Below are 20,591 nucleotides of genomic sequence, written 5' to 3' on the forward strand. Positions count from 1 at the left end.
TGACAGGTGAGGTTGATGTCTGCTGGTTCTGGAGGAGAACACCTGACAGGTGAGGTTGGGGTTGATGTCTGCTGGCTCTGGAGGAGAACACCTGACAGGTGGGGTTGGGGTTGATGTCTGCTGGCTCTGGAGGAGAACACCTGACAGTTGGGGTTGGGGTTGATGTCTGCTGGTTCTGGAGGAGAACACCTGACAGGTGAGGTTGGTGTTGGTGTCTGCTGGTTCTGGAGGAGAACACCTGACAGGTAAGGTTGATGTCTGCTGGTTCTGGAGGATAACACCTGACAGGTGAGGTTGATGTCTGCTGGCTCTGGAGGAGAACACCTGACAGGTGAGGTTGATGTCTGCTGGTTCTGGAGGAGAACACCTGCCAGGTGAGGTTGGTGTCTGCTGGTTCTGGAGGAGAACACCTGACAGGTGAGGTTGGTGTTGATGTCTGCTGGCTCTGGAGGATAACACCTGACAGGTGAGGTTGATGTCTGCTGGTTCTAGAGGAGAACACCTGACAGGTGAGGTTGGTGTTGATGTCTGCTGGCTCTGGAGGATAACACCTGACAGGTGAGGTTGGTGTCTGCTGGTTCTGGAGGAGAACACCTGACAGGTGAGGTTGGTGTTGATGTCTGCTGGCTCTGGAGGATAACACCTGACATGTGAGGTTGATGTCTGCTGGCTCTGGAGGAGAACACCTGACAGGTGAGGTTGATGTCTGCTGGCTCTGGAGGAGAACACCTGACAGGTGAGGTTGGTGTCTGCTGGTTCTGGAGGAGAACACCTGACAGGTGAGGTTGGTGTTGATGTCTGCTGGTTCTGGAGGGGAACACCTGACAGGTGAGGTTGATGTCTGCTGGCTCTGGAGGAGAACACCTGACAGGTGAGGTTGGTGTCTGCTGGTTCTGGAGGAGAACACCTGACAGGTGAGGTTGGTGTTGATGTCTGCTGGTTCTGGAGGAGAACACCTGACAGGTAAGGTTGATGTCTGCTGGTTCTGGAGGAGAACACCTGACAGGTGAGGTTGGTGTCTGCTGGCTCTGGAGGATAACACCTGACAGGTGAGGTTGGTGTCTGCTGGTTCTGGAGGATAACACCTGACAGGTGAGGTTGGGGTTGATGCCTGGTAGCTCTAAGAACTCCCGTAAGGACTCGGGAGAGGTGAAGGTCGAGAGCCATGCGTCCTTCCAGAACACGACCCTGTCAAGCTGCACTGCTTCTTGACATTTAACTTGGAAGCCAGCCACACCAATGTGTCGAAGGAAACACCGCAAAGCTGGAGTCCGAAGTCAGCGTGCATGTGCCTGGCCCACCACAAGGAGTCGCTAGAGTGTGATGGGACGCGGACATCCCAGCAGGCCAAACCCTCCCCTAACCTGGACGACGCTTGTCCAATTGTGCGCCACCTCATGGGTCTCCAGGTCGCGGCCCGCTGTGACAGAGCCTGGGATCAAACCCGGGTCTATAGTGACGCCTTTAGCACTGTGATGCAGTGCCTTAGACCCCTGTGCCCCTACAAATGTAATAAAAATAAAAAACTGAAATATCTTATTTACATAAGTATTCAGAACCTTTTCTAAGAGACTTGAAATTGAGCTCATGTGCATCCTGTTTCCATTGATCATCCTTGAGATGTTTCTACAACTTGACTGGAGTCCACCTGTGGAATATTAAGTTGATTGGGCATGATTTGGAAAGGCACACACCTGTCTATATAGGTTCTGAGAAAAACCAAGCCATGAGGTTGAAGGAATTGTCCATAGAACTCCGAGACAGGATTGTGTCGAGGCACAGATCTGGGGAAAAGTACCAAAAAATTTCTTCAGCATTGAAGGTCCCCAAGAACACTTTGGCCTCCATTATTCTTAAATGGAAGAACTTTGGAACCACCAAGACTCTTCCTAGACCTGGCCACCCGGCCAAACTGAGCAATCAGCGAGAAGGGCCTTGATCAGGGAGGTGACCCAAAACCTGATGGTATATCTGACAGAGCTCTAGAGTTCTTCTGTGGAGATGGGAGAACCTTCCAGAAGGACAACCATCTCTGCAGCACTCCACCAATCAGGCCTTTATGGTAGAGTGACCAGACGGAAGCCACTCCTCAGTAAAAGGCACATGACATTCCACTTGGTGTTTGCCAAAAGGCACCTAAAGGACTCTCAGACCATGAGAAACAAGATTCTCTGGTCTGATAAAAGCAAGATTGAACTTGTTGCCCTGAAAGCCAAGCGTCACGTCTGGAGGAAACCTGGCACCATCCCTACGGTGAAGCATGGTGGTGGCAGCATCATGCTGTGGGGATGTTTTCAGCAGCAGGGACAAGAAGACTGGGAGACTAGTCAGGATCGAGGGAAAGATTAACGGAGTAAAGTACAGAGATATCCTTGATGAAAACCTTCTACATAGAGCTCAGGACCTCAGACTGGGGCGAAGGTTCACCTTCCAACAGGACAACGACCCTAAGCACACATCCAAGACAACGCAGAAGTGGCTTCGGGACAAGTCTCTGAATGTACTTGAGTGGCCCAGCCAGGGCCCGGACATGAACCCAGTTGAATATCTCTGGAGAGACCTGAAAATAGCTGTGCAGCAACGCTCCCCATCCAACCTGACAGAACTTGAGAGGATCTGCAGAGAAGAATGGGAGAAACTCCCCAAATACAGATGTGCCAAGCTTGTAGTGTCATACCCAAGAAGACTCGAGGCTGTAATCTCTGCCAAAGGTGCTTCAACAAAGTACTGATTAAAGGGTCTGAATACTTTTTTTATATATATACATTTGCAAACATGTCTAAAAACCTGTTTTTCTTTGTCATTGTGGGGTATTGTGTGTAGATTGATGAGGGGAAAAAATACAATTTAATCAATTTTAGAATAAGGCTGTAACGTAACAAATGTGGGAAAAAGTCAAGGGGTCTGAATACTTTCCGAATGCACTGTATCAATGAATTGGAGGGCACAAGAACAGTCTGCAGCACCCAGCCTCATCCTACTAGAATCTGAAGTCAAATGTCTACTGTTTTCTGATGATCTGGTACTTCTGTCACCAACCAACGAGGGCCTACAGCAGCACCTAGATCTTCTGCACAGATTCTGTCAGACCTGGGCCCTGACAGACCTGGGCCCTGACAGTAAATCTCAGTAAGACCAAAATAATGGTGTTCCAAAAAAAGGTCCAGTTGCCAGGACCACAAATACAAATTACATCTTGACACTGTTGCCCTGTAGCGCCACAGGTAACTTCCATAAATCTGTGAACGATCTGAGAGACATGGCAAGAAGGGGTCTTCTATGCCATCAAAAAAGAGCATAGCATTTGACATCTCAATTACGATCTCAAATCAAAATCAAATTGTATTGGTCACATACAAATGGTTAGCAGATGTGATTGCGAGTGTAGCAAAAACAGCTGTGTGTAGCGATCTGCATTCCCCTTTATGGTTTTGAGGTCTAGGGTTGCATCATTGGCACTCTGGATGCAGAATTCTGGAAAAACATCGTCCGTTTCTAACGTAAAACACCAAATAATGCATGCAGAGCCGAATTAGGGCGATTCACGCTAATTATCAAAATCCAGAAAAGAGCAATTTAATTCTATAACCACCTAAAAAGAAGTGATTCCCAACCCTTCCATTACAAAGCCATCACCTACAGAGAGATGAACCTGGAGAAGAGTCCCCTATGCAAGCTGGTCTTGGGGCTCTGCTCACAAACACAATTAGACCCAACCAAATCATGTGAAAACGAAAAGATAATTACTTGACACATTGGAGAGAACCAATAGAACAAAACAGAGGAAACTAGAATGCTATTTGGCCCTAAACAGAAAAGAGCTGTTACATTTAACAACCACCTAAATGGAAGTGATTCTGGAACCTTCCATAACAAAGCCATCACCTACAGAGAGATGAACCTGGAGAAGAGTCCCCTAAGCAAGATGGTCCTGGGGCTCTGTTCACAAACACAAACACACCCCACAGAGCCCCAGGACAGCAACACAATTAGACCCCACAGAGCCCCAGGACAGCAACACAATTAGACCCAACCAAATCATGACAAAACAAATTATTTGACACTTTGGAAAGAATAAACAAGTTTTTTTCACAATTGATATATAGAATTCCACAGCGAAGTCCAATTAGATTCCTCGCACGGGGGCTCCATATATGTCGTGTCTTTGGGGCACCATTAACTGAAGACATGTTTATCAAATAACTCTCTGTAATTATTATTACGTGATTAAACTGATTAATCGTGTAACTGTAATTAACTAGAAGGTCGGGGCACCAAGGAAAATATTCAGATTACAAAGTTATACTTTTCCTAATATAGCTTTCAGATATTATAATATCTGATCTACGAGTCTTCTGATTAATGATGTATTCGTTTACCTCGTCAGTCTCATTCCAAATGTCATAAATTGTTGGTTACCTGCACGAACCCAGTCTTCACTAAGTCATCCATACATCAATTGTCTTAAAATCATTTATTTACTAAACTAAGTAATTCACAGAAAGCATACAAAACAGTAGGTATCGTTACAAAGCAATGATAAAGGAATGTGCCCTAGTGGGCTAAACCGGCATGGCGGCTTGTTAAACAAAGGGTGATAAAGGCCAGCTGAGACGGCACAACAGAGTTGATAAATATTAACAATTGATATGATAATCCTTTGCACATGAACACTCACTCATTCAGGAACAAATGCAATCAATATATATATTTACACTCAGTGTGTCATCGGGACCCTTATTGGAGAGTTTGGTTCTATTGGAGAGTTTTGTCCTCTCTCTCTCTCTCTTGGTTAGAATGGATCTTTCAAAGCGACATTCATTAATGTCGTTATAGAATGGATGTTTCCGGTGGTCTTCGAGTTCAATGATACCGAATTCCTAGCTGTAGACTAGTAATTAATATCAAAGACTTGTTATTATTCTGTCGGTATCGATAGTCTATGAGTTTAACCATGTGGTATGGTTAAAGTTCAGTAGAGGGATGCATGGTCAAACCTTGGCCCTCTCGTTATCGAGGTAAGCTGGTCTGGGGAAAGAAACCCTGGGTGGGAGTTCATATACTGAACGTAGAAAAGGCTGTCACATGACGCCCTGTCCTGTCTGTGTCCCTGGGGGTGTGCCGGTGACTTGGTAAAGCTTTAAACAGAAAATACAATTCTCTCACATTAACATCTTACAAGCATCCCAACATATTCCAAATAGGTTTATCCTTATTCATTAACTTTATACAACCATTTAGATGTAAGTCTCATAGCTGAGGCTATCATATAAACATTATTATGGTAATATGGCCGTATTGTCTCTCATGAGTTTCACAAAATTGTACCAAACGGACCAGTTCGTAGCTGGATTCTTCACCGATCTTTTATACCTTCTCCAGAACATAAATGTCATTCAGTTCTCCAATTCTGTGAGGTGGAAGAATCCTTTGTTCTCTATGAAAACTCACTCTGTCTCAAAACTGTGGCCATGAGGCAGGACATTCCCTTTGGAATTTACGACTGCCTTATGACCAGAGCAGCCTGGGTGTAGGAGACAGAGGGAGATGGTGCAGAAGTAGGGGGATGGTAGAGGGGGAGGGGGTCAACTGTGCTCGCTGTACCCAAAGAGGGCAACGTCATGACACTCCCATATCTATTAGATTAAGTACCACAGTGTTGCCACAAGAAAAGTGGAGCACAAACAACATTGTAAATACAACCTATATTTGTCCAGGATCTCTATACCAGGCGGTGTCAGAGAGGAAGGCCCTAAAAAATGTTCAAATACTCCAGCCACCCTAGTCATACACTGTTCTCTCTGCTACCGCACGGCAAGCGGTACCGGAATGCCAAGTCTAGGTCTAAGAGGCTTCTAAACAGATTCTACCCCCAAGACATAAGACTCCTGAACATCTAATCAAATGGCTACCCAGACTATTTGTGTTGTCACTTTAGTAACTCTACATACATGTACATATTACTTCAATTACCTCGACTAACCGGTGCCCCTCCACATTGACTCTGTACCGGTACCCCCTGTATATAGCCTCCACATTGACTCTGTACCAGTAACCCCTGTATATAGTCTCCACATTGACTCTGTACCGGTACACCCTGTATAGAGCCTCCACATTGACTCTGTACCGTAACACCCTGTATATAGCCCCCACATTGACTCTGTACCATAACACCCTGTATATAGCCTCCACATTGACTCTGTACCGGTACCCCCTGTATATAGCCTCCACATTGACTCTGAACTGGTCCCCCCTGTATATAGCCTCCACATTGACTCTGTACCGGTACCCCCTGTATATAGCCTCCACATTGACTCTGTACCGTAACACCCTGTATATAACCTCCACATTGACTCTGTACTGGTACCCCCTGTATATAGCCTCCACATTGACTCTGTACCGTAACCCCCTGTATATAGCCTCCACATTTTGATTTGATTTGAGAGACAGAGAGAGAGAGAGACAGAGCCAGGATCCTGAAACCAGTTAAACCCTCCAGACCAGCGGTCTGTTTCAAATAGAGAGTAGAAGATAAAGATAACCAAACTGAGTATTCCAGCTGTATATCAGTGCGCTGCTGAAGGCAGTGTGTGTGTGTGTGTGCTGTTTGAATTGAAAGGACAAATCCCTAGGAGGATTAGCCCATACCTACTTTAACACAGAGAAGAAGAGAAAAGAAACCCAGAATCTGATACAGAGAATTCCCACCTCAGGTTCCCAGAACAATGGTGAAAAGCCTGGATGAGATATATATATATTTATGTAATACTTGCATTGTGCTGGCTGCTGTGTAATGCATGGAGAGTTAGCCTACGTCCCAAATGGAACCCTATTTCCTATGTAGTGCACTGCTTTTGATCAGGGCCCATTGACAGGAATCCTAATGGCCCTGGTCAAAAGTAGTGCACTAAATATGGAACAGGGTTCTATTTGGGACGCACTCAGATATAGCCTGGGGAGTACAGGAACGATGGGGGATTATAACACATACAGATGAGCGTCCTGCACCAATACAGCTGACTAAGCCCTTCTCAGTCTGTCCTCCTGCACCAATACAGCTGGCTAAGCCCTTCTCAGTCTGTCCTCCTGCACCAATACAGCTGGCTAAGCCCTTCTCAGTCTGTCCTCCTGCACCAATACAGCTGGCTAAGCCCTTCTCAGTCTGTCCTCCTGCACCAATACAGCTGGCTAAGCCCTTCTCAGTCTGTCCTCCTGCACCAATACAGCTGGCTAAGCCCTTCTCAGTCTGTCCTCCTGCACCAATACAGCTGGCCAAGCCCTTCTCAGTCTGTCCTCCTGCACCAATACAGCTGTCTAAGCCCTTCTCAGTCTGTCCTCCTGACCAATACAGCTGGCTAAGCTCTTCTCAGTCTGTCCTCCTGCACCAGAACAGCTGGCTAAGCCCTTCTCAGTCTGTCCTCCTGCACCAGAACAGCTGGCTAAGCCCTTCTCAGTCTGTCCTCCTGCACCAGAACAGCTGGCTAAGCCCTTCTCAGTCTGTCCTCCTGCACCAATACAGCTGGCTAAGCCCTTCTCAGTCTGTCCTCCTGCACCAATACAGCTATCTAAGCCCTTCTCAGTCTGTCGTCCTGCACCAATACAGCTGGCTAAGCCCTTCTCAGTCTGTCCTCCTGCACCAATACAGCTGGCCAAGCCCTTTTCAGTCTGTCCTCCTGCACCAGAACGGCTGGCTAAGCCCTTCTCAGTCTGTCCTCCTGCACCAATACAGCTGGCTAAGCCCTTCTCAGTCTGTCCTCCTGCACCAATACAGCTGGCCAAGCTCTTCTCAGTCTGTCCTCCTGCACCAATACAGCTGGCCAAGCCCTTCTCAGTCTGTCCACCTGCACCAATACAGCTGGCTAAGCCCTTCTCAGTCTGTCCTCCTGCACCAATACAGCTGGCCAAGCCCTTCTCAGTCAGTCCTCCTGCACCAGAACGGCTGGCTAAGCCCTTCTCAGTCTGTCCTCCTGCACCGATACAGTTGGCTAAGCCCTTCTCAGTCTGTCCTCCTGCACCAATACAGCTGGCCAAGCCCTTCTCAGTCTGTCCTCCTGCACCGATACAGCTGGCTAAGCCCTTCTCAGTCTGTCCTCCTGCACCAATACAGCTGGCCAAGCCCTTCTCAGTCTGTCCTCCTGCACCAATACAGCTGGCTAAGCTCTTCTCAGTCTGTCCTCCTGCACCAATACAGCTGGCTAAGCCCTTCTCAGTCTGTCCTACTGCACCAATATGGCTGGCTAAACCCTTCTCAGTCTGTCCTCCTGCACCAATACAGCTGGCTAAGCCCTTCTCAGTCTGTCCTCCTGCACCAATAAAGCTGTCTAAGCCCTTCTCAGTCTGTCCTCCTGCACCAATACAGCTGGCTAAGCCCTTCTCAGTCGGTCCTCCTGCCCCAATACAGCTGGCTAAGCCCTTCTCAGTCTGTCCTCCTGCACCAATACAGCTGGCTAAGCCCTTCTCAGTCGGTCCTCCTGCCCCAATACAGCTGGCTAAGCCCTTCTCAGTCTGTCCTCCTGCACCAATACAGCTGGCTAAGCCCTTCTCAGTCGGTCCTCCTGCACCAATACAGCTGGCCAAGCCCTTCTCAGTCTGTCCTCCTGCACCAATACAGCTGGCTAAGCTCTTCTCAGTCTGTCCTCCTGCACCAATACAGCTGGCTAAGCCCTTCTCAGTCTGTCCTACTGCACCAATATGGCTGGCTAAACCCTTCTCAGTCTGTCCTCCTGCACCAATACAGCTGGCTAAGCCCTTCTCAGTCTGTCCTCCTGCACCAATACAGCTGTCTAAGCCCTTCTCAGTCTGTCCTCCTGCACCAATACAGCTGGCTAAGCCCTTCTCAGTCGGTCCTCCTGCCCCAATACAGCTGGCTAAGCCCTTCTCAGTCTGTCCTCCTGCACCAATACAGATGGCTAAGCCCTTCTCAGTCGGTCCTCCTGCCCCAATACAGCTGGCTAAGCCCTTCTCAGTCTGTCCTCCTGCACCAATACAGCTGGCTAAGCCCTTCTCAGTCGGTCCTCCTGCACCAATACAGCTGGCTAAGCCCTTCTCAGTCTGTCCTCCTGCACCAATACAGCTGGCTAAGCCCTTCTCAGTCTGTCCTCCTGCACCAATACAGCTGGCTAAGCCCTTCTCAGTCTGTCCTCCTGCACCAATACTGCTGGCTAAGCCCTTCTCAGTCTGTCCTCCTGCACCAATACAGCTGGCTAAGCCCTTCTCAGTCTGTCCTCCTGCACCAATACAGCTGGCCAAGCCCTTCTCAGTCTGTCCTCCTGCACCAATACAGCTGGCTAAGCCCTTCTCAGTCTGTTCTCCTGCACCAGAACAGCTGGCTAAGCCCTTGTCAGTCGGTCCTCCTGCACCAATACAGCTGGTTAAGCCCTTCTCAGTCGGTCCTCCTGCACCAATACAGCTGGCTAAGCTCTTCTCAGTCTGTCCTCCTGCACCAGTACAGCTGGCTAAGCCCTTCTCAGTCGGTCCTCCTGCACCAATACAGCTGGCTAAGCCCTTTTCAGTCTGTCCTCCTGCACCAATACAGCTGGTTAAGCCCTTCTGAATATATGAATGTTACAATGTATATCATGATTATGGGATGTCGGGTACCCGAGCGGTTAGAGAATCTGGCGCGATGTGAGCTGGCAATGCCATTGTCTGTCGTTGTGCCCTTGAGCAAGGCACTTAACCCCCCCCACACCAACAGCTCCCCGGTACCCAGTGTGGCAGCCCGCCCCCTCCTCTCTAAAGCCAGAGGCGTGTGAATGTCTTTCAGCAGAGGGGTTGGGTTAAAAGCGGAAGTCAAATTTCCGTTGGACCTTGTGTGCGGTTGACCAATAAAGTGATCTTAATTTGAGTTATCATAAAATATTACGCCGCCCTGCCTCATGGATAGTTCTTGACCTCTACAACACAGCAGCTCCATCAGCATGAAAACAAGGACCAGAGTAACTTTACTACATAGCTAGCTAGTAGGGAGAGGAGAGGAGAGGAGAGGGGAGGAGAGGAGAGGATGTAGGGAGGTAAGGAGGTAAGGTGGGATGAGCATTGTGCGAGAAAAGGTGTGTGTGTGTGTGTGTGTGTGCGTGTGCGTGTGCGCGTGTGTGTGTGTGTGTGCGGAGCATATGGACTGAGATGGATGAGCATTAGGAGGCCATGAAAAACCCTCATTATTAAGAGGTTCAGTCTGTTTCTGCTGTAACAGGATGGGTACCGGATGCTAACACCATGGTAACAGGGAGATAGTGGTAGAGAGGGGGAGCGAGGGATGACACCGGGAAGGGGAGGGGAAAGAGGAGAGGAGAGGAGAGGAGAGGAGAGGGAGGAGAGGAGAGGGAGGAGAGGAGAGGAGAGGGTGGAATCCCTGTGTTTCTCACTATGTCCTCTTCCCCCTTCCTCTTCCCCCCTCCTCCAGAACCTCTTCCCCCCTCCTCTAAAAGAAGTGCACTATGTAGGGAATAGAATCGGTTAATAATAATGTTCACTCCCCCTCTCCTCCTCCTCTCTGTTCCCTCTCCTCCTCCTCCTCCTCCTCTCTGTTCCCTCTCCTCCTCCTCCTCCTCCTCTCTGTTCCCTCCCCCTCTCCTCCTCCTCCTCTCTGTTCCCTCCCCCTCTCCTCCTCCTCCTCTCTGTTCCCTCCCCCTCTCCTCCTCCTCCTCTCTGTTCCCTCCCCCTTTCCTCCTCCTCCTCTCTGTTCCCTCCCCCTCTCCTCCTCCTCCTCTCTGTTCCCTCCCCCTCTCCTCCTCCTCCTCTCTGTTCCCTCCCCCTCTCCTCCTCCTCCTCTCTGTTCCCTCTCCTCCTCCAGAACCAAAGAGAACGGCTTCGACAGGGATGGTCCCCTGCAGCTGGAGACCTCCAGTAAGAGACCCTGTACGATCAGCCCGGCAGGCCAACGGTTCAGCCCCTCCAACGGTCCCCTCCCCTACCAATCTAACGGCCTGGCCCATGGACACCCCACGCCTCCCCCACAGCACTACCGGATGGACGACATGGCCATCACACACCATTACAGAGACTCACCACACTACCGCCACCCCAACCACAACCACCGCGAGCTCAGGGAGAGACCACGGCCACTGGGTAAGGACAGGAAGGAAGGAAGGAAGGAAGGAAGGAAGGAAGGAAGGAAGGAAGGAAGGAAGGAAGGAAGGAAGGAAGGAAGGAAGGAGAAGAAAGAGGAGGAAAGGGAAGACTGAGGAGCACAGAGGAGAAGAGGGTAGACTGAAGAGCACAGAGGAGGAGAGGGAAGGGACAGAGGGTAGACTGAAGAGCACAGAGGAGGAGAGGGAAGGGACAGAGGGTAGAATGAGGAGCATAGAGGAGGAGAGGTAAGGGACAGAGGGAGGAATGGAGGGTGGAAGACATGCGCGTGGTGATTTGTCCATCTACACCAGATGTAATCAGCACACGCAGGTTGAAATATCAAAACGAACTTTGAACCAACTATAGTAATTTGGGGACTGGTCAAAACGCATGAAACATTCATGGCTATTTAGCTAGCTTGCTGTTGTTAGCTCATTTGTCCTGGGATATAAACATTGGGTTGTTATTTTACCTGAAATGCACAAGGTCCTCTACTCCGACAATTAATCCTCAGATAAAAGGGTAAATTGTTTGTTTCTAGTCATCTCTCCTCCTTCAGGAATCTTCTTCTTCTCTGGACTTTATATGGCGGTTGGCAACCGACTTTAAGGTGCATTACCACCACCAACTGGACTGGAGTGTGGACCTCAGTTGAACCTCTTTCAATCACCCACGTGGGTATATGCTGCTAACAACCAATGAGGAGACGGCACGTGGGTATATGCTCCTAAAAACCAATGAGGAGATGGGAGAGGCGGGACTTGCAGCGCATCAAGCGTCACAAATAGAACCAAGTTGTATTTTAGCGCCTGGCTACGCAGAAGCTCTTTGGCGCGCGCGAGCAGTGTGGGTGCGGTGATTGAATAACATGTATGTGTACGTGAGCGGTGTGGTCAGCATGTGAGGAGCACAGAGGAGGAGAGAGAGAGAGAGAGGAATGGAGGGTGAAGGAGTTATCCCTGAAGCCAACACAGAGCAGCAAGAGGAACTGTCCCCCTCCCTACCTTCAGGCTATGATCCAACCCTACAGCCCAACCTTACCTCTTCAACCCCCCCGCCACCCATCCACTGCAAGACCATGGTGTTTACCTAGGGAACAGCAAGAGGAACTGTCCCCCTCCCTACCTTCAGGCTATGATCCAACCCTACAGCCCAACCCGAGCACTCCGTTCTGCCACCTCTGGTCCCTTGGCCCTCCCACCCCTACGGGAGGGCAGCTCCCGCTCAGCCCAGTCCAAACTCTTCTCTGTCCTGGCATCCCAATGGTGGAACCAGTTTCCCCCTGAAGCTAGGACAGCAGAGTCCCTGGCCATCTTCCCCCCTGAAGCTAGGACAGCAGAGACCCTGTCCATCTTCCCCCTGAAGCTAGGACAGCAGAGTCCATGTCCATCTTCCCCCCTGAAGCTAGGACAGCAGAGTCCCTGTCCATCTTCACCCTGAAGCTAGGACAGCAGAGTCCCTGTCCATCTTCCCCCTAAAGCTAGGACAGCAGGGTCCCTGTCCATCTTCCCCCTGAAGCTAGGACAGCAGAGGCCCTGTCCATCTTCCCCCTGAAGCTAGGACAGCAGAGTCCCTGCCCATCTTCCCCCTGAAGCTAGGACAGCAGAGTCCCTGTCCATCTTCCCCCTGAAGCTAGGACAGCAGAGACCCTGTCCATCTTCCAAAGCATCTGAAACCCTGAAAACTACCTCTTCAAACAGTTCCTTAAATAATCCCCCTCCTCAGCTTGGAAACATGTACTAACTACGACTGATATGTGGTTGTCCCACCCAGCTATATTAAGATGAATCTTCTAACTCTAAGTCGCTCTGGATAAGAGCATCTGATAAATCACTATGAGTTAGGGAGGGAGGGAGGGAGGGAGGGAGGGAGGGAGATTGAGGGATGGATGGAAGGAGGGAGGGAGATTGAGGGATGGAGGGAGGGAAGGAGGGAGGGAGATTGAGGGATGGAGGGAGGGAAGGAGGGAGGGAGATTGAGGGATGGAGGGAGGGAAGGAGATTGAGGGAAGGAAGGAAGGAAGGAAGGAAGGAAGGAAGGAAGGAAGGAAGGAAGGAAGGAAGGAGAACACTCCTATCCCTAATTCCATAGAGGACAAAGACACTGTTATAATCTGAAATTAAACTGATGCTTTTTTTCTTGGCCACCTCAAACATAGTGCACTATATAGGGAATAGGCTGCCATAGGGCTCTGGTCTAACGTAGTGCACTATATAGGGAATAGGATGCCATAGGGCTCTGGTCTAAAGTAGTGCACTATATAGGGAATAGGGTGGAATATTCAGTCTCATTTGGAACAAACTAAAAATATTTTTTAATCTCTTCCACTTTCTTCTCTCTCATTGCTGATGAAGGAAAAGTGGAGAGGATGGAGGGGACAGTGGAGAGGATGGAGGGGACAGTGGAGAGGATGGAGGGGACAGTGGAGAGGATGGAGGGGACAGTGGAGAGAGGATGGAGGGGACAGTGGAGAGGATGGAGGGGACAGTGGAGAGGATGGAGGGGACAGTGGAGAGTATGGAGGGGACAGTGGAGAGGATGGAGGGGACAGTGGAGAGGATGGAGGGGACAGTGGAGAGAGGATGGAGGGAACAGTGGAGAGAGGATGGAGGGGACAGTGGAGAGAGGATGGAGGGGACAGTGGAGAGGATGGAGGGAACAGTGGAGAGAGGATGGAGGGAACAGTGGAGAGAGGATGGAGGGAACAGTGGAGAGGATGGAGGGGACAGTGGAGAGAGGATGGAGGGAACAGTGGAGAGAGGATGGAGGGGACAGTGGAGAGAGGATGGAGGGAACAGTGGAGAGGATGGAGGGAACAGTGGAGAGAGGATGGAGGGGACAGTGGAGAGAGGATGGAGGGAACAGTGGAGAGGATGGAGGGAACAGTGGAGAGGATGGAGGGGACAGTGGAGAGGATGGAGAGAACAGTAGAGAGAGGATGGAGGGGACAGTGGAGAGGATGGAGGGGACAGTGGAGAGGATGGAGGGGACAGTGGAGAGAGGATGGAGGGGACAGTGGAGAGGATGGAGGGGACAGTGGAGAGGATGGAGGGGACAGTGGAGAGGATGGAGGGGACAGTGGAGAGGATGGAGGGGACAGTGGAGAGAGGATGGAGGGGACAGTGGAGAGGATGGAGGGAACAGTGGAGAGAAGATGGAGGGGACAGTGGAGAGGATGGAGGGGACAGTGGGCACTTGTATCTTTTTCCATAGACTGACTGACTCTCTCTCTCTCTCTCTCTCCCTCTCTCTCTCTCTCGCTCTCTCTCTCTCCCTCTCTCCCCCCCTCTCTCCTCCACCTCCCTCTCTCCCTCTTCCCCCCCCGATTGATGAAGGGATGCACGGGGCTCGTCAGGAAGAGGTGATCGACCATCGGTTGACAGACAGAGAATGGGGGGAGGAATGGAAGCACCTTGACCATGTAAGAAAAGTAATAACATTTTTATTACTATACCAACTGTGCTGTACCTGTATCTGTACCTGTCCCTGTACCTGTCCCTGTATCTGTATCTGTACCTGTACCTGTACCTGTACCTGTATCTGTACCTGTATCTGTACCTGTACCTGTATCTGTATCTGTATCTGTACCTGTACCTGTACCTGTATCTGTATCTGTACCTATACCTGTACCTGTATCTGTACCTGTACCTGTACCTGTACCTGTACCTGCACCTGTACCTGTACCTGTGCCTGTACCTGTACCTGTACCTGTCCCTGTACCTGTATCTGTACCTGTACCTGTACCTGTACCTGTGTGGCTCATAGAGTATCTGTTTTACTGAAAACAAAACCAATTATTTGTTTTTATGTATATGTATGTGTATTTGTATATTTATTTGTAGATGTATTTGTAGATGTGTTTGTAGATGTATTTGTAGATGTATTTGTAGATGTATTTGTATATTTATTTGTAGATGTATTTGTAGATGTATTTGTAGATGTATTTGTAGATGTGTTTGTAGATGTATTTGCATGTGAGAGATAAGGAATAGCAAATGCACAAAGTGTGTTAGGAAGCCAATTCATTACAGCAGCATATAAAACCCCAGAACTACATTCCCCAGCAGGAGGCTTGACAATCTACAGGTTACAGTGCAGGGTGATAACTACAGACATACCCCAGCATCAGGCTGGAGGCTGGAGGCTTGACTATCTACAGGTTACAGTGCAGGGTGATAACTACAGACATACCCCAGCATCATGCTGGAGGCTTGACTATCTACAGGTTACAGTGCAGGGTGATAAATGGGCCTAATTTATACCATTTGTATGCAACGCAAGAACACCGACGCACAATGGCGATCCTTCATAATTTAGTCAAGTTTATAAGTGTAAGTTGCTCTGCATAAGCACGTCCGCTTAATTACAAAAATGACAAAAATTGCGGGTCTGCACACGTCTGCGTCATTTTTGCTACTCAACTACCCAAGATGGCCATAGGAATTTCTAGTTGTTGCATTGTGTACTGCGTAGGGTATAAATGAGGCTTCACACTTGTCGTGTGACTTCCTCCTGATACAGAACCTTCCTCCTGATACAGTACCTTCCTCCTGATACTGTACCTTCCCCCTGATACAGTACCTTCCTCCTGATACAGTACCTTCGCCCTGATACAGTACTTTCCTGATACAGTACCTTCCCCTGATACAGTATCTTCCCCCTGATACAGTATCTTCCTGATACAGTACCTTCCCCTGATACAGTACCTTCCCCCTGATACAGTACCTTCCCCCTGATACTGTACCTTCCCCTTATAGAGTCCCTTCCCCCTGATACAGTACCTTCCCCCTGATACAGTACCTTCCCCCTGATACAGTACCTTCCTCCTGATACAGTCCCTTCCCCCTGATACAGTACCTTCCTCCTGATACAGTACCTTCCCCCTGATACAGTACCTTCCCCTGATACAGTACCTTCCCCTGATACAGTACCTTCCCCTTATAGAGTACCTTCCCCCTGATACAGTACCTTCCCCCTGATACAGTACCTTCCTCCTGATACAGTACCTTCCCCCTGATACAGTACCTTCCTCCTGATACAGTACCTTCCCTCTGATACAGTACCTTCCTCCTGATACAGTACCTTCCCCCTGATACTGTACCTTCCTCCTGATACAGTACCTTCCCCCTGATACTGTACCTTCCTCCTGATACAGTACCTTCCTCCTGATACAGTACCTTCCCCCTGATACTGTACCTCCCCCGATACAGTAACTTCCCCCTGATACAGTACCTTCCCCCTGATACTGTACCTTCCTCCTGATACAGTACCTTCCTCCTGATACAGTACCTTCCCCCTGATACTGTACCTCCCCCTGATACAGTACCTTCCCCTGATACAGTACCTTCCCCCTGATACAGTACCTTCCCCTTATAGAGTCCCTTCCCCCTGATACAGTACCTTCCTCCTGATACAGTACCTTCCCCCTGATACTGTACCTTCCTCCTGATACAGTACCTTCCCCCTTCCTCTTCCTGATACAGTACCTTCTTCCTGATACAGTACCTTCCCCCTGATACTGTACCTTCCTCCTGATACAGTACCTTCCCCCTTCCTCTTCCTGATACAGTACCTTCCTCTTGATTCAGTACCTTCCTCCTGATACAGTATTTTCTTCCTGATACAGTACCTTCCCCTCCTCTTCCTGATACAGTACCTTCCCCCTGATACAGTACCTTCCTCCTGATTCAGTACCTTCCTCCTGATACAGTACCTTCTTCCTGATACAGTACCTTCTTCCTGATACAGTACCTTCCCCCTTCCTCTTCCTGATACAGTACCTTCCTCCTGATACAGGACCTTCCTCTTGATTCAGTACCTTCCTCCTGATACAGTACCTTCCTCTTGATTCAGTACCTTCCTCCTGATACAGTACCTTCTTCCTGATACAGTACCTTCCCCCTCCTCTTCCTGATACAGTACCTTCCCCCTGATACAGTACCTTCCTCCTGATTCAGTACCTTCCTCCTGATACAGTACCTTCTTCCTGATACAGTACCTTCCCCCTGATACATTACCTTCCCCCTGATACAGTACCTTCCTCCTGATTCAGTACCTTCCTCCTGATACAGTACCTTCCTCCTGATACAGTACCTTCCCCCTGATACAGTACCTTCCTCCTGATTCAGTACCTTCCCCCTGATACAGTACCTTCCCCCTCCTCTTCCTGATACAGTACCTTCCCCCTCCTCTTCATGATACAGTACCTTCCCCCTTCCTCTTCCTGATACAGTACCTTCTCCCTCCTCTTCCTGATACAGTACCTTCCCCCTCCTCTTCCTGATACAGTACCTTCCCCCTCCTCTTCCTGATACAGTACCTTCCTCCTGATACAGTACCTTCCCCCTCCTCTTCCTGATACAGGACCTTCCCCCTGATACAGTACCTTCCCCCTCCTCTTCCTGATACAGTACCTTCCCCCTCCTCTTCCTGATACAGTACCTTCCCCCTCCTCAGCTGCTGAACTGCATCATGGACATGGTAGAGAAGACGAGGCGTTCTCTCACCGTGCTGCGGCGCTGCCAAGAGGCCGACAGGGAGGAGCTTAACTACTGGATCAGACGATACAGCGACGCGGAGGACATGAAGAAAGGAGTCAGCAGGACCCAGAGCAGACAGCAGAGTCCTACAGGACAAGATAACCACACTACAGGTATAACTACACTACAGGTATAACTACACTACAGGTATAACTACACTACAGGATAACTACACTACAGGATAACTACACTACAGATATAACTACACTACAGGAAACTACACTACAGTATAACTACACTACAGGTATAACTACACTACAGGATAACTACACTACAGGTATAACTACACTACAGGTATAACTACACTACAGGTATAACTACACTACAGGATAGCTACACTACAGGTATAACTACACTACAGGATAACTACACTACAGGTATAACTACACTACAGGATAGCTACACTACAGGTATAACTACACTACAGGATAACTACACTACAGGTATAACTACACTACAGGATAACTACACTACAGGTATAACTACACTACAGGATAACTACACTACAGGTATAACTACACTACAGGATAACTACACTACAGGATAACTACACTACAGGTATAACTACACTACAGGATAACTACACTACAGGATAACTACACTACAGGATAACTACAGGATAACTACACTACAGGAAACACTACAGGATAACTACAGGATAACTACACTACAGGATAACTACACTACAGGATAACTACACTACAGGATAACTACAGGTATAACTACACTACAGGATAACTACACTACAGGTATAACTACACTACAGGATAACTACACTACGGTAACTACACTACAGGATAAACACTACAGGATAAACTACAGGATAATACACTACAGGTATAACTACACTACAGTATACTACACTACAGGTATAACTACACTACAGGATAACTACACTACAGGTATAACTACACTACAGGATAACTACACTACAGGATAACTACACTACAGGATAACTACACTACAGGTATAACTACACTACAGGATAACTACACTACAGGTATAACTACACTACAGGATAACTACACTACAGGATAACTACACTACAGGAAACTACACTACAGTATAACTACACTACAGGTATAACTACACTACAGGATAACTACACTACAGGTATAACTACACTACAGGTATAACTACACTACAGGATAACTACACTACAGGTATAACTACACTACAGGATAACTACACTACAGGTATAACTACACTACAGGTATAACTACACTACAGGATAACTACACTACAGGATAACTACACTACAGGTATAACTACACTATAGGTATAACTACACTACAGGATAACTACACTACAGGAAACTACACTACAGGATAACTACACTACAGATATAACTACACTACAGGAAACTACACTACAGTATAACTACACTACAGGTATAACTACACTACAGGATAACTACACTACAGGTATAACTACACCACAGGTATAACTACACTACAGGTATAACTACACTACAGGATAGCTACACTACAGGTATAACTACACTACAGGATAACTACACTACAGATATAACTACACTACAGGATAGCTACACTACAGGTATAACTACACTACAGGATAACTACACTACAGGTATAACTACACTACAGGATAACTACACTACAGGTATAACTACACTACAGGATAACTACACTACAGGTATAACTACACTACAGGATAACTACACTACAGGATAACTACACTACAGGTATAACTACACTACAGGATAACTACACTACAGGATAACTACACTACAGGATAACTACACTACAGGATAACTACAGGATAACTACACTACAGGATAACTACACTACAGGATAACTACAGGATAACTACACTACCGGATAACTACACTACAGGATAACTACAGGTATAACTACACTACAGGATAACTACACTACAGGTATAACTACACTACAGGATAACTACACTACAGGATATCTACACTACAGGATAACTACACTACAGGATAACTACAGGATAACTACACTACAGGTATAACTACACTACATGTATAACTACACTACAGGTATAACCACACTACAGGATAACTACACTACAGGTATAACTACACTACAGGTATAACTACACTACAGGATAACTACACTACAGGTATAACTACACTACATCAGGATACTACACTAGGTACTACACTACAGGATTAACTACACTACAGGTATAACTACACTAACAGGCTAATAACTACACTACAGGATAACTAACACTACAGGTATAACTACACTACAGGTATAACTACACTACAGTATAACTACACTACAGTATAAAACTACACTACAGGATAACTACACTACAGTATACTACACTACAGGGTATAACTACACTACAGGTATAACTACACTACAGGTATAACTACACTACAGGTATATACTACCCTACCGGTAGAACTACACTACAGGATAACGACACTACAGGTATAACTACAACTACAGGTATAACTACACTACAAGGATAACTACACTACAGGATAAGCTACACTACAGGTATAACTACCAACTACAGGTATAACTACACTACAGGTATAACTACACTACAGGATAATACACTACAGTATAACTACATACAGTATGACTAACACTCACACTACAGGATAACTACACTACAGGATAACTACACTACAGGATAACTACACTACAGGATAACTACAATAAAGGATAGCTACACTTCAGTATAACTACACTACAGGATAACTACAGGATAACTACACTACAGGATAACTACACTACAGGATAACTACACTACAGGTATAACTACACTACAGGATAACTACACTACAGGTATAACTACACTACAGGATAACTACACTACAGGATAACTACACTACAGGATAACTACAGGATAACTACACTACAGGATAACTACACTACGGGTATAACTACACTACAGGTATAACTACACTACAGGATAACTACACTACAGGATAACTACACTACAGTATAACTACACTACAGGATAACTACACTA

At 47.7% G+C, this 20,591-nt stretch overlaps 1 protein-coding gene across 1 annotated transcript in view; it reads left to right on the top strand.

The window, feature by feature from the left end:
* The window catches only part of runx1t1 (RUNX1 partner transcriptional co-repressor 1), a 157,605-nt gene that overhangs the window by 110,356 nt on the left and 26,658 nt on the right, over positions 1-20,591 (top strand). Inside the window, exons 6-8 of the mRNA XM_029734625.1 lie at positions 10,796-11,070; positions 14,409-14,494; positions 17,530-17,725. Coding sequence (XP_029590485.1) covers positions 10,796-11,070; positions 14,409-14,494; positions 17,530-17,725 — 557 coding nt within the window. The remainder of the gene's footprint in view (positions 1-10,795; positions 11,071-14,408; positions 14,495-17,529; positions 17,726-20,591) is intronic.

The sequence above is a fragment of the Salmo trutta genome, chromosome 36 (assembly GCF_901001165.1).
Source record: "Salmo trutta chromosome 36, fSalTru1.1, whole genome shotgun sequence".
NCBI lineage: Eukaryota > Metazoa > Chordata > Actinopteri > Salmoniformes > Salmonidae > Salmo > Salmo trutta.